This window comes from Nycticebus coucang, chromosome 3 (assembly GCF_027406575.1).
Source record: "Nycticebus coucang isolate mNycCou1 chromosome 3, mNycCou1.pri, whole genome shotgun sequence".
NCBI classification, from domain to species: Eukaryota; Metazoa; Chordata; class Mammalia; order Primates; family Lorisidae; genus Nycticebus; species Nycticebus coucang.
The window spans coordinates 153,073,804-153,088,728 of NC_069782.1; the positions used below are offsets into that span (position 1 = coordinate 153,073,804).

The following is a 14,925-nucleotide window of genomic DNA, read 5'->3' on the forward strand; positions in this document are numbered from 1 at the left end:
GCACAGTATTTGTTTTTTTTAATTTACCTGAAATCAAAAGTTCTGGGTTCAAATCCCAGCTTTACTACTTACTAAATGAGAGAGATGCTGCTCAAGTTATTTCTAGCAGGATCTTGAGTTCCATGCAAAAAGGTCATGGACACCAATGCCCTATCAAACTCATGGTGATTTTGTAAAGATCCAAATAAAATAATACAGTGTTTTCTTAAACTATAAGATGAAATGAAAATGTAATGTTCAATTATTTTGTTCTTAAAAAATAAAACAATGTTGGAAGGTCATTTACTAAAATGTTATTTTTTGTTGTTGTCGTTTTTGAGACAGAGCCTCAAGCTGCCACCCTGGGTAGAGTGCTGTGACATCACAGCTCACAGCAACCTCCAACTCCTGGGCTTAAGTGATTCTCCTGTCTCCACCTCCCAAGTAGCTGGGACTACAGGCACCTGCCACAGTGCCTGACTATTTTTAGGTTGCAGCCATCATTGTTGTTTAGCGGCCCAGGTTGGATTCAAACTTGCCAGCTCAGGTGTATGTGGCTGACACCTTAGCCGCTTGAGCCACAAGCACTGAGCCCATTTACTAAAATGTTAACCAATATTCTGGTTTCTCTTCAGATCATGTAAATCTTTCGTCTTTTACTAAAATGTTAACCAAGGTTGTCCCTCAGTAATAAAGTAATGGGAAGATTTTTCTTTTTCTTGACATGGGGGGTGAGACCTACATTTTCTAAATTTCCATGAATTTGAGATTAAATTACTCTTGGAAATAGAAAAAAGATATTTAAAATGATATGTATTATTTATCAATTGGTCCTTTATTCTTTCCTTCCTTATATACTCCAATTCATATTCTTTTTTTTCTTTCTTTTTTGAGACAGAGCCTCAAGCTGTCGCCTGAGTGGGTAGAGTGCTGGCATTACAGATCACAGAAACCTCCAATTTCTGGGCTTAAGCGATTCTCTTGCCTCAGTCTCCCAAGTAGCTGGGACTACAGGGATCCGCCACAATGCCCCGCTATTTTTTGGTTGTAGTTGTCATTGTTGTTTGGCAGGCCTGGGCTGGATTCGAACCCGCCAGCTCTGGTGTATGTGGCTGGCACCTTAGCCACTTGAGCTACAGGTGCCGAACCTCCAATTCATATTCTTAATCTAACTTCACCAAATCTTGATAACTAAATATTAAAACACTCATTAAAAATGACAATGCAAAACTTTTGGCCAAGTGTGGTGGCTCATGGCTGCAATCCCAGCACTCTGGAAGCCAAGGCACCAAGATCGTTTGAGCTTAGGATTTCAAGACCAGCCTGAACAAAGCGAAGCCCTGTCACTACCAAAACGAGGGGGAAAAAATTAGGCAGGCATTGTAGCGGGCACCTGTAGTCCCAGCTATTCAGGAGGCTGAAGCAGAACAATTGCTTAAGCCCAAGTTGCTGTGAACTAGGCTGAGGCCATAACACTAGAGCCCCAGGCGACAGAGCAAGACTCTACCTCAAAAATCAAAAAGAAAAAAAACTTTTCCATCCAGCATGATGTATTTTAATGCTGGAAAATGGGGCTACTGTGTTGGGTACATGGTCACACACCTGTGTTTGTTTTTGAAACGTTTACATACACTTAAATTCTATTGTTTTTTTTTTGTTGTTGTTTCGTTTTTTTTGAGACAGTCTCAAGCTATTGCCCTGGGTAGAGTGCTATGGCATCATAGCTCACAGCAACCTCCAACTCTTGTGCTTAAACAATCCTCTTGCCTCAGCTTTTCTATTTTTAGTAGACGGGGTTCTTGCTTTTTTGCTCAGGCTGGTCTCGAACCTATGAGCTCAAGCAATCCACCCGCCTCCACCTCCCAGAGTGCTGGGTTTACATGTATGAGGGATCATGCCTGGCCAATCAGATGGGTTTTTTAAATTTGAGACACAGTCTCTTTATGTTGCCCTCAGTGGAGTGCCACAGCTTCACAGCTCACAGCAACCTCAAACTCTTGGGCTTAAGTGATTCTCTGGCCTCAGCCTCCCAAATAACTGGGACTATAGGCACCTACCACAATGCCTGGCTGTTTTTTTGTTGTAGTTGTCATTGTTGTTTAACAGGCCCGGGCAGTGTATGTGGCTGGCTCCCTAACCACTGAACTACAGGCACCGAGCCACAGAATTTTTTTTTTGTTTGTTTGTTTTTTGAGGCAGAGTCTCAAGCTGTCCCCCTGGGTAGAGTGCTGTAGCATCATAGCTCACAGCAACCTCTAACTCTTGGGCTCAGGCAATCGTCTTGCCTCAGTTTTTCCATTTTTAGTAGAGACAGGGGTCTCACTTTTGCTCAGGCTCGTCTCAAACTCCTGAGCTCAAGCAATGCGCCTGCCTCAGACTCCCAGAGTGCTAAGATTACAGGAGTGAACCACCGCACCCAGCCTAAATTCTTTTTTTTTTTTTAAGAGATAGTTTTGCTCCATCACCCAGCCTACCGTGCAAGAATGACCCAGTAATAGCTCACAAGTCTCAAACTCTTGGGCTCAAGTGATACTTCCACCTCAGTCTCCTAAGTAGCTAGGACTTCAGGCAAGAGCCACTATGCCTGGCTAATTTTTCTTTTTTTAAAGGTGGATTCTCACTATATTGCCCAGGCTTGTCTCCAATTCTTATCCTCAAATGATCTTCTCCTCCTTAGCCTCCCAAGATGCTGAGATTATAGGCATGAGCCATCACATCTGGCCTAAAATATTTCATAATAAAAATTTGTAAGGGGAAATGGAGCTATGTGGTGAATTTTCTAGGACTAATTATTTTAGCACCCTGAACTAACCCTACAGGATTGAAGTTATTATATTTCAAAATATAATATACCAAATATTAACAGTGTTACACTCCCCTCATGGCTAACAAATTATTTTAATTATCTTAATTTGTATGGTTATATGTTGGGGTTATTGATATTTTTTCATAATGAATTACTTTTATACTAAGATAGGCTGTTGTTGTTTGTTTTTGGTTTTTTTTTTGAGACACAGTCTCACTATGTCACCCTCGGTAGAGTGCTGTGGTGTCACACCTCACAGCAACCTCAAACTCTTGGACTTAGGTGATTCTCTTGCCTCAGCCTCCCAAGCAGCTGGGACTACAGGCGCCTGCCACAATGCCCAGCTATTTTTGTTGTTGTTGTAGTTGTCATTGTTGTTTAGCAGGCCCGGGCTGGGTTCAAACCCACCAGCCCAGGTGTACGTGGCCGGCTCCCCAGCCACTGAGCTACAGGTGCCAAGCCAGTGGTTGTTGTTTTAATTCAGTGATTATAATAAAGTCAAGTCCCCTGGACATCAACTTAGAACATCCTAATATCTGGGACAAATGATTCAAGTTAACCCTCACCAAAACAAATGGTAACACAAAACATTTATATAAATAGGGTTGTCAAGAATAAATGCAAGATCCATTTCAACTGTTTTATGAACATTTGTGTTTGAAATAAGGGAAAAAGGAAAGAACCTTAAAAGATCAGTGAAATGAGCTTTATTCAACATAAAAAGAACGTGGCAGCCAGTGAAAGTAGCTAAACAAGACCTTCAGCAGTGATGCATGGCAGTGTATTCTGTGACTGTCCTGTATCTAACTCCAAATGCCGTTTTCTAAAAGATTCATGCCTAAAAATGTTTTCAATTGTATATATTTATTTAACATTTCCTATTGTAAGATTTTGCTTAAATTCTGTATTTAATTCTAAAACTGAACAGTTTGCTCAATAGTTTTCAGACACAGACACATTTTTAAGCACTCTATACCAGGCTAAAGTCTGTTCCTCATTATCAACGACAGACAAATATGTTTTTGTCTGCTGCTTCCCGGGGTAAAGAAGAACACCTGCATTTAAAAACCAGGAAAGGAACTTGCCCTACACAGTGAAACATTAAGCACTTATTAAAACTGTCAAGTTTCAGGAAGAGAAAAGGGCTATTGGTATAATGCCTCAATAGTTCTAAAGGAAACAAATTTAACATGGAAGATAATAAAATTAATGGCATGAAATAAAAGATAATAAATCACATATAATTTTTGTTTTCCAGAGGCAATGGTAATGAAGCCACAGGCTCAAATTTCAAGCCTCAAACACTTCAGGTTTTGCATTTTATAATCTATCGAAGCCACTGAATGCACACAAAGTATATGTGTTAAGTGTTCTCCCAGCCTATTCCGTTAATACCAAAAAGAAAAGAAACTCTAAAATAAGGTATATGCAGTATGATTATAAATAACAGCACACAGTAAATCACTCTTGAAGTAATTAATTTCCCTAATAACAAGTGAGATCTCAAATTTAAGCAAGTTTTCATTTACTTAAGGCACCATTCCGGAAATTGTTCCCATTCTTTTAAAAACAAATTAATGCTAATCTGCAAGGAATTATAAGGAAAAGTAAAGAAAAAACAAGTAAATACGTATAGATTCTCAAGACACTTTCCCAGAAATGCCTGTGCATGGCCTGAATAAACTAGCAGAGCAAATATTCCTTAATGCATGCAAGGAACAGTCTGCCAGAGAACTCAAAATATTTTGTGTATAGATTACAGATTCTCAATTCTCCCAAAATCCCCACTTAGTACACACAGTACTAATTATACATTGTTAACAGGGCAAAAAAAAATCCTCCCTTGGTACCAAAATCTTGAGAAAGGCAGAGGATTTTCTCAAGATTTAGTAGGTAGTATTTCTATCAATTCCTTACATTTTGATTCTGTGGAATATTAAAAATAATTGTTCTAGATACTGTGAAAACAAGAAGATAAATCCTACATCCCTAACTAGCCACTAGAACAAGATAAACTATCTGTAAAATTTAAACTATCACGTAAGATTTTCAAAAGTACTACCTCCATTTGCATTATTACAGATTTGCCAGTAAATCAATGTACTGAAGTGAGAAGCACAATACATATACTTTTTTGTTTGAGACTCTAAATAATAGAGTGTATAGCTTACATAAAAGATTGTATAGCTTAAATAACTTAAATTTTACTGGCTCATAAATTTTAGTGCTTAACTACGACAATTTCTTAGAAAAAAATTTCAAAAGGTCTCTGGATGTCAGCCAATGTTATTTCTCTGTGCTTTGTATAAACAGCTAAAAGTTATTACTAAGGTCATTAACAGAGAAGAAAAGCAGGCAATTCCCACAAACAGAAAAGCAAAACATGGTAACACCAAGGGAGTAAAGAAGTATTTAAGTACATGAAACCTGAGGTAAGCACATGTTGAAACACCATACATTTACCTTCACTGAATTCATTAAGCAACTCTTCCTTGGTCCAATTGCATGAGGTTATTAGAAAAAAGCCTTTTACTCTCAACACCCTGGAGAGAGATTTCACATATTGCTTCCTCTTCTCAACTGCATTGTCAGGATTAAGACTAATGGCATCAAAAGTCCCTTTGTCAATACAAATATGAAATCCAGACAGTTTGGTGGAAGGACTCAAGAAGTCTTCTACCTATATTAAAAATCAATGTCTATGTGAGAACAATTGACACACTGTCTTTACAGAATGTAAGTGACAATCTATAAAAGATTATGGATAAAAGAACTCATTAATTATGATGGCATCTTACATATAATAAACATATTTTCAACTTTATAGCTTTTATGAGCTCCATTCCAAGATCATTAAAACCAGTATTAGTAAGAGAGTCTGATATTGTTTCCCAGACATTCCAAATCTCTACAAATTTAGAAACAAATCAAAGCTAGGCATGCTGCCCAATAATATCAGCACATCCTAGAGCTCACAAGCCTGTTTTATGAAAAAGTTGTTTCTGTTGGGCGGCGCCTGTGGCTCAGTCGGTAAGGAGCCGGCCCCATATACCGAGGGTGGCGGGTTCAAACCCGGCCCCGGCCAAACTGCAACCAAAAAATAGCCAGGCGTTCTGGCGGGTGCCTGTGGTCCCAGGTACTCGGGAGGCTGAGGCAAGAGAATCGCTTAAGCCCAGGAGTTGGAGGTTGCTGTGAGCTGTGTGAGGCCACGGCACTCTACCAAGGGCCATAAAGTGAGACTCTGTCGCTACAAAAAAAAAAAAGTTGTTTCTGTTGAAAAGTAGAAAATTTGACATACACTTCAAAATAAAAAAACTCACTTGGAACTCAGATCCCTGGAAGTAACATTTGTTTATGTTTTTGTTTTTTTGAGACAAGAGTCTCACTATGTTGCCCAGGTTAGACTTAAACTCCTTGGCTCAAGCGATCCTCCTGCCTTAGGGCCTTAGTAACTGGGACAACAGACCTGCATCACTGCATCTGGCCTCGAAAATAAGTTTTTTAACTTACATTCCTAGTTATGTGACCTAAAGTAAACATAATAAATCAAAAGTTCTTTGGTTTTGACTCATCAACTTATAAAGCTACTAATGTAAATAATGAATGGCATAAAACTTAAGAAATTAAATGACTGTTTAACTGTCATTACTTGGCTCAGCGCCTATAGCACAGTGGTTATGGCACCGGCCACATACACTGAGGCTGGTTGTTTTAAACCCAGCCCAGGCCAGCTAAACAACAATGACAACTTCATCAAAAAACATAGCTTGATGTTGTGGCAGGTGCCTGTAGTCCCAGCTACTTGGGAGGCTAAGGCAAGAGAATTGCTTAAACCCAAGAGTTTGAGGTTGCTGTGAGCTGTGACAGCACAGCACTCTACCGAGGGCAACATACTGAGACTCTATCTCAAAAATAAAAAAAAGGAAAAAAAAACTGTAATTACTTAACTTGGTAAACATCCTGTACTTCAGAATTTTAAAGTTATACATCAATATCTAATTCATTTTCAATATCTTGATACATATAAGCATTTGAAAAGCAGTCTGCCTTAGTTTTAAAAATATTTACAAAAATGTGCCAACTAAATTAATTTTGAAAAGTTACTTTATGCCGAGGGTGGCGGGTTCAAACCCAGCCCTGGCCAAACTGCAACAAAAAAATAGCTGGGCGTTGTGGCGGGCGCCTGTAGTCCCAGCTGCTTGGGAGGCTGAGGCAAGAGAATCGCGTAAGCCCAAGAGTTAGAGGTTGCTGTGAGCCGTGTGACGCCACAGCACTCTACCCAAGGGCGGTACAGTGAGACTCTGTCTCTACAAAAAATAAAAATAAAAAAAAAAAGAAAAAATAACTAGATAAAGCTGGGGAGGTGGCTCACGTGTATAATTCCAGCACTCTGGGAGGCCAAAGCAGGTCAATCACCTGAACTCAGGAGTTCGAGAACAACCCGAGCAAAAGCGAGACCCCATCTGTAAACATAGCCGGGTGTTGTGGCAGGTACCTATAATCCCAGCTAGTTGGGAGACGGAGGCAAGAGAACTGCTTGGACCTAAGAGTTTGAGGTTGCTGTGAACTAAGATGGCACTCTACCAAGGGTGACCAAGTGAGACTCTCTCTCAAAAAAAAAAAAAAAACTACCTAATTAGTTCACGATTATTCATACAACTTAGTAGTCATTGTAATGTTTTATCTACAATTCATATGACTTAAAAATGTGAATATTATGTTTATTTATATTTGAAGATGCGTTTTTTTTCCCTTCTCTCATGTCCAAAGTAAAACTACTACTCAGAAGAGCTAGCTTTGACGAAGCTTTTCATCCTAAAAGCCTGTATAAAATTACTTATCTATTCAACAGACATCAATATTTGGTGGACACCTATTGTGCAAATACTTTTCAGACACTGGATGTCGCAGTAAACAAAACAGAAAAGGTCACTGGATGAGAATATACCTTATGCTTTATAAAGGGAGAGATAAATAATAAATAATTATTTATTTAATTAGCTAAACAAATAATTTCAGATAAAGTGCCATGAAAAAAATAAAAACAGTAACCCTCAATGAACCCCCAACAAAAAACAAACAAACAAACAAAAACATTAAGTAACTGGTAAGAAAAATATTTGGAAAAAATAGTCTAAAAAGTCTGCTCTAAGATGATATTTGAGCAGAGATCAGAATGATGAGAATGAGTCAAATATGTTAAGATCTGGGCAAGAATATTATAGGCAGAGGGCAGCAGGTATAGAGACTCAAAAAGAACAAGCTTGACATGTTTTAGGAATGGAAAGCAACCCTGTGAAGAGGAGTATTGGTGATAGAAGGGCAGTAAGAGCCAGGCGCAGAGACTCAGGCCTGTAATCCTGGCACTCTGGGAAGTCGAAGCAGGAGAATCACTTGAGCTTAGAAGGTCCAGACAAGCCTGAGCAAGAGCAAGACTCCATCTCTTCCAAAGATAGAAAAATCAGCTGATCATTGTGGTGACGCCCAGGTAAAGTAATATTTTTAAAGGAATCTTTTTCTATTGTTTTATTGAGACAAGGTCTTGCTCTATCACCCAGGCTGGAATGCACATTGCAACCTCAAACTCCTTGAGTTCAAGGGATCCTCCTGCCTCAGTCTTTGTGTTTGTTTTTTGTTTCTTTTGAAACAAAGACTTCAAGAAGTCTCAACAATAGGCTTAAAATATTCAGTAAACCATGCTATAAACAGCTGTGCTATCATCTAAGCTTTGTTATTCGATTTATAGAGCACAGCCAGAGTAGATTTAGCATAATTCTTGGGTGGCCCTTGGATTTTTGAAATGGTAAATGAGCACTGGCTTCAAAGTCACCAGCTGCATTAGCCCTGAACAAGAGTCAGACTGTCCTAGGCACTAACTTCTCTCTAGCTATGAAGGTCATAGGTGAAATCATCTTCCATTAAAAAGCTGTTTCGTCTACATCAAAAATCTGTCGTTTAATACCTTCACCAATGATCCCAGTTTGATCTGGATAACCTGCAATAGCTTCTACATCAGCACTTGCTGCTTCACCTGCACTTTTATGTCATTAAAACCTTTCAGCTGGGTGCAGTGGCTCATGCCTGTAATCCTAGCACTGTGGGAGGCCAAAGCAAGTGGATCACCTGCGCTCAGGAATTTTTAAGGGCAGCCTAAGCAAAAATGAGATCCCATCTCTACTAAAAATAGAAAAAAAAAAATCACTGGCTATTGTGGCAGGCACCTATAGTCCCACCTATCTGGAAGGCTGAGGCAAAAGGATCAATCATCCGAGCCCAAGAGTTTGAGGTTGCTGTGAGCTATGACACCATAGGACTCAAACCAGGACATACAGTGAGACTGTCTCAAAAAAAAAAAAAAAAAAAAAAAAAAAAGACAGCTTCTTTCCTTAAACTTCATGAAACAATCTCTACTAGCTTCCAACTTTTCTTCTGCAGCATCCTTACCTCTCCCAGCCTTCATAAACTGAAGAGAATTAGGACCTTGCTCTGGATTAGACTTTAGCTTAAGAAAATGTTGTGGTGGTCTAATCTCCTACCTGGACCACTAAAATTTTCTCCATACCAGCAGTAAGGCTGTTCTACTTTCTCATCATTCATGTGTTCAATGGAGTAGCACTTTTAATTTCCTTCAAGAACTTTTGCTTTGCACTAACAACTTGACTAAATGTTTGGCACAAGAGACCTACCTTTTGGCCTATCTCAGCTTTCAACATGCCTTCCTCACTAAGCTTAAACATTTCTAGCTTTTGATTCAAAATGAAAGAGGTGTGATTCTTCCTTTCACTGGAACACATAGAGGCCATTGTAGGATCATTAACAGCTTTATTTTAATATATTGCTATGTCTCAGAGAATAGAGAGACTTGAGGAGAAAAGGGGAGAGATGAGGGAAAGGCCAGTTGCTAACGCAGCCAGAACGCAAACAAAATATCAATTAAGTTCACCATCTTACATGAAGCAGTACATGGGACTCCAAAACAGTGACAACAGTGACATCAAAGATTGACCACAAATCACCATAACAGATAATAATAATAATGAAAAACTCTGAAATTTTGGGACAGTTGCTAGAAAGTAACACACAAACACAAAGTGAGCACATCCTGTTGGAAAAACGGCACCTAAATAGCTGCTCAACACAAACGTTCAATTTCTCAAAAACACACTATCTTCAAAGGACAATAAAGTGAGATATGCCTCTATATGATGCTAGAGCTCAGAAGAGAGGCCTGGGCTAGAAAGACAAATTTAGGGGCAGTGCCTGTGGTGCAACGGAGTGGGGCACCGGCCCCATGTCAGAGGTGGTGGGTTCAAACCCAACCCCAGCCAAAAAAACTGCAAAAAAAAAATATATATATATAAATTTAGGCATTATTATCTCAGAAATCATAGGACACAAAAAAAGAAACTAAATAATTTTTGGTGACATCATACTACTCTCTGCATTTAATAAAACTTTTTGTACTGGCTACACATAGTTAAATATTATTTATATGTATTTGCAAACATTGGGACAGTAATGTATAAACATACATACATGTAAGGCAAAATAATTTCCCCAAATTAACTAGATTAAATATTTTTAGATTAAATTTTTAATAGTTACTTTTAAATGTCTTGATTTCTACTATTTATAATTAATCCCTAATTACATGAGTACAAAAAGATGGCTAATATACTTTAAAAACACTTAAACTTTGTAACTTCTATTATAAGTAAAATATTATAACAATATAAATAAGTTACCTTCAATTTAATGTTAGATAAACCTTCTTTTTCTATAATACTTCCAGAAAGTTGAATTGCAGAGGGACAGTAATCAATTCCAGTAATATTAGAGAAACCAAATTTTGCCTAAGGACAGAAAAATAATTTTATACTTTAGTTTTAAAAAAGTCATAATATAATGTTTTGCCTATGAATTATAATATTCCTTTAGGACTGAGGTTATTTTATTTTTGTAATAGAGCAAATGACATATAATCTCATAATCCACAAAGTTTAAATAATTTTATTGTAAAATCTAAATGGAAACCAAAGTTTAAATTTATACAACGTGACTATTCATTTGCCTTTACATTTTATTTCCTTTTCGAAAGGAAATTCATTTTTCCTCAAAGATAATGAAAATATATGTATTAATATGAACTCTCAGCAGAAAAATGTTGTATTAACTTCTGATGCTGATATTTTTCATTTCTCAATTTGTCATGAATTTTACTTCACCCAGTAAGTTACATGAATACATTAAATGTGTATGTACTAACAAGTTACTGATCTTAAATTTTTCCCTTCAATGTAATAATAAATTATGCAACTCTCCACCAGCCATGTGATTATTAACCTTACATTTGTATACTACTTTTTCATTTTTTATATATTTCACATGTTCCATTAAATCTTTATGAAAAACCTACTAAGGTAGGCTGAGCAGAAAGTAATATCCCCAAGTATCTAAAAAAAGCTCACTGGACTTAAGAGTTCTGATGATTACTAGCCATGAATCATCTGGGTATGTGGAGCCTATGGCAAAAGTGTGGTAGCTTTTGTCTTTACCCCCTAACTATATTGATCTTTTTGTGTGTGTGTGTGTAATTTCATATGCTGAACACTTTTAGATCTATAAGAATAAAAATAATTTCAATGGAAATAAGAAACATAAAATAAATTGCAAAGTTCAGTGTAGCCTGAAATTCCCTTGGTGCACTTCACCATTTACTAAATGGTTCCTTCCTTCAAAACTTAACCTAGGCTCAGCACCTGTAGCACAGTGGTTACAGTGCCAGCCACATACACCAAGGCTGGTAAGTTCCAGCCTGGTCTGGGCCAGCAAAAACAAAAATGACAACTACAACAAAAAATTGCTGGGTGCTGTGGCAGGCAGCCTTCCAGCTACTGGGAGGCTGAGGCAAGAGAATCACTTAAGCCCAAGAGTCTGAGGTTGCTATGAGCTGTAACGCCACAGCACTCTACCAAGGGTGACATTGTGAGACTCTGTCTCAAAAAAAAAAAAAGAAAACTTAACCTACTCCCACATCAATACATTAAGACTTAGCTAGACTTTTCAATCTTAAGTGCCTGATTCCTAACCTAAATTCAACAATTATTTTTACACAGCATTTTTTTCCCTTTATTTTTATGTTTAATAAAAAGGTCCAATATTCCCATTTGACATGAACCTCCTACCCTTTTAGCTATCTTTCCTTCTCACTCCTTGAGATATTTTCTCCCCAATTCCCTCACTTCCTTCTCCATGAGACCTAAAACCCCACGATGATTCTGTTAACTGATTCTTGCCAGTATGTTCTTCTCCTATGCCTGTTTATTCTTCTAGTACAAATTATATAAATCATATATTGATATTTCAGGTTTCTAGAATAATCATTCAAAGCCTCAAACTATCTCCAATGTTTTTCACATTCAATTCAAAAGACATTTAAGGAAAAAATAAATAACCAAAATCCAAGAGGAAAATTGTGTGAAAAACAAGAGCCAAATAATACAGGAGATCCAAATAAGAGAATTATCAGAGACCAATTTTAAAACAACAGAAAGGCTAGGTGCAGTGACTCTCATCTGTATTCCTAGCACTTAGTGAGGCTAAGGCAGAAGACTGCTTGAGGCCAGGAATTTGAGACTAGCCTAAATAATATAGTGAGATCTCGTCTCTACAAAAAACCAGAATAATTAGCCAGGTTTGGTGGTATACACCTGTATTTCCAGCTACTCGAGAGGCTCAGGCAGGAGGATCACTTTATCCCAGGAAGCTCAAGGTTATAGTAATCTACGATCACACGACTGTACTCTAGCTCAAGCAACAAGAAAGATCCTGCCTCTAAAAGAAAAATAACAACACACGAACAAAAAAAAATAACAACTGAAATAAATGACAAAGACAACTTGGAGAATTATGGCAGAGGATTTAAAACTATAACAAAGAACCAAACAAATAACAAAATTGAAAAATACAATGACTGAATTAAGAAATTTGAGAATGGGCTTCATAGATTATACACAGGATTAAAAAAATTAGTGAAGAAAGGGCAGCGCCTGTGGCTCAATGGAGAAGGGCACTGGCCCCATATGCCGGAGGTGGCGGGTTCAAACGCAGCCCCCCAAAAAAAAAATTAGTGAAGAAAATATTCCCATTATACACAGAATGACAAAAGAATGGAAAATTAAAACATGAACAAACATAAAAGACAACAAGGCACAGAATATAAGATCCAGCATATACACAAGATCTAACACATCTGAGCATGTGATATATACATACACACAATCATGTGTTGTTTAACAATGGGGATATGTTCTGAGAAACATGTCATTAGGTGATTTCATCTACGTGCAACATAGAACAAGTGCACTTACACAAACCCAGATGGTACAGCCTACTATTCAGCTAGGATATCGGGTATAAGTCTACCACTCCTAGGCTACAAACCTGTACTACAAGTTACTGTACTGAATGCTGTAGGTAAGTAACACAAGGGTTAAGTATATCCAAAGATATCTAAATAGGGCGGCACCTGTGGCTCAAGGAATAGGGTGCCGACCGGTCCCATATGCCGGAGGTGGCAGGTTCAAACCTAGCCCAGGCCAAAAACCAAAAAAAAAACAAAGATATCTAAATAGAGAAAAGGTACAGTAAGAATACAATATTATAGACTTATGGGGCTACCCATCACATATGTGGTCCACGATTGACTAAAACATCATTATGCACAGCACATGACTGTACACAAACACTAACACACACACAGTCAGCCCTCTGTATTCTCGAGGGCTTAGTTCTAGGACCTCCACTGCATCTGAGTAGTGATGGATGTCTTTGTTGTATAATTTTAGACTAGTATTCTTTTTTTACTGTCTTCTGGTTTCCATTCTTTATGACTTATTACCTATAAGTTTTATTGCTGGCCTTTTAAAGGTAATCTGTCCCTTTTAAGTTCCACCCTCACTTTTTGAGATTTTTCTGCTTCTGGTTTTCATCAGATACACTATGATGTTCCTAGGTATGATTTTCTTTGTTTTCTTCTACCTTGAGTTTACAGTGTTTCTTGAATGTGTGGCTCATGGTCCCTGGTCAATATTGGAAAATTCTTACATACATTTTCCCTTTTGTCCCATCCTTATTTCCTCTCCTCTCAGATTTCATAGATGGGCTCTGTGTATGTGTTTGTTTGTGTATGTGTATTAAAAACAAGAAATAAGATAGAAGATAAAATATGGCACAGAATGTAAAATCTAACATCTATCTATATACACACAAATGTGTATGATGTGTGTGTATATATATACACAAGTGAAAGAAGCCAGGCACAAAAGGCCACATACTGTATGATTTTGTTTTTTAAAAATGTCCAGAATATAGAAATCCAGAGACAAAAAAAAAAAGATAGCTGGTTGTCAGAGTCTAAAGAGAAAGGAGCATGGGGAGTGAATGCTAATGGATAAAGTTTCTTCATGAGGTGATGAAAATCTTACAGAATTAAGATGCCAATGATGGGGTGGCGCCTGTGTCTCGGTGGGTAGGGCACCGGCCCCATATACCGAGGGTAGCGGGTTCAAACCTGGCCCCAGCCAAACTGCAACAAAAAAATAGCCTGGCATTGTGAGGGGACCCTGTAGTCCCAGCTACTTGGGAGGCTAAAGCAAGAGAATCGCCTAAGCCCAGGAGTTGGAGATTGCTGTGAGCTGTGACGCCACAGCACTCTACTGAGGGCGATAAACTGAGACTCTGTCTCTACAAAAAAAAAAAAAAAAAAAACAGAGAGATGACAGTGATGGTTGCCTAACTTTGTGAATATACTAAATATCACTGATTTGTATACTTTAAAAGGGTGTTTCGTGAATCATGCTGCAATCTGCATACTTTAAAAGGGTAAGTGTACATGAATCATGCTTCATTTTAAGAAAGAAAGATGAAGTGGCCTTATTATTAACAATGAAGCAAAATCCAAAGACTACCAAGGTTAAAGAACATTACACAATAATAAAAGGTTCAATTATCAGCACACATGCACACTCCCTACATGTGCAGGCTTCTCACGGAGCTTCAAAATACATGTAGCAAGAACTGACAGAAATAAAAGGAAAAACAGGTCAGGCATGATGGCTCATACCTATAATCGCCGTACT

At 37.9% G+C, this 14,925-nt stretch overlaps 1 protein-coding gene across 10 annotated transcripts in view; it reads right to left on the reverse strand.

Moving 5' to 3' along the window:
• The window catches only part of EEF1AKMT2 (EEF1A lysine methyltransferase 2), a 77,762-nt gene that overhangs the window by 53,424 nt on the left and 9,413 nt on the right, over positions 1 to 14,925 (reverse strand). For 8 of the 10 annotated variants that reach the window (XR_008378822.1, XR_008378826.1, XR_008378824.1 and 5 more), the window contains exons 4-5: positions 10,531 to 10,638; positions 5,249 to 5,465 (exon numbers count right to left, since the gene is read on the reverse strand). The exons of 1 other annotated variant lie outside the window; for it this stretch is intronic. Coding sequence is in view for 4 of the 9 variants with exons in the window: in XM_053584160.1 (XP_053440135.1) it covers positions 5,249 to 5,465; positions 10,531 to 10,638 (325 nt within the window). In the remaining 5 variants the exon portion in view is untranslated. The remainder of the gene's footprint in view (positions 1 to 5,248; positions 5,466 to 10,530; positions 10,639 to 14,925) is intronic. One more of the 10 variants, XM_053584162.1, reaches the window with a different exon arrangement.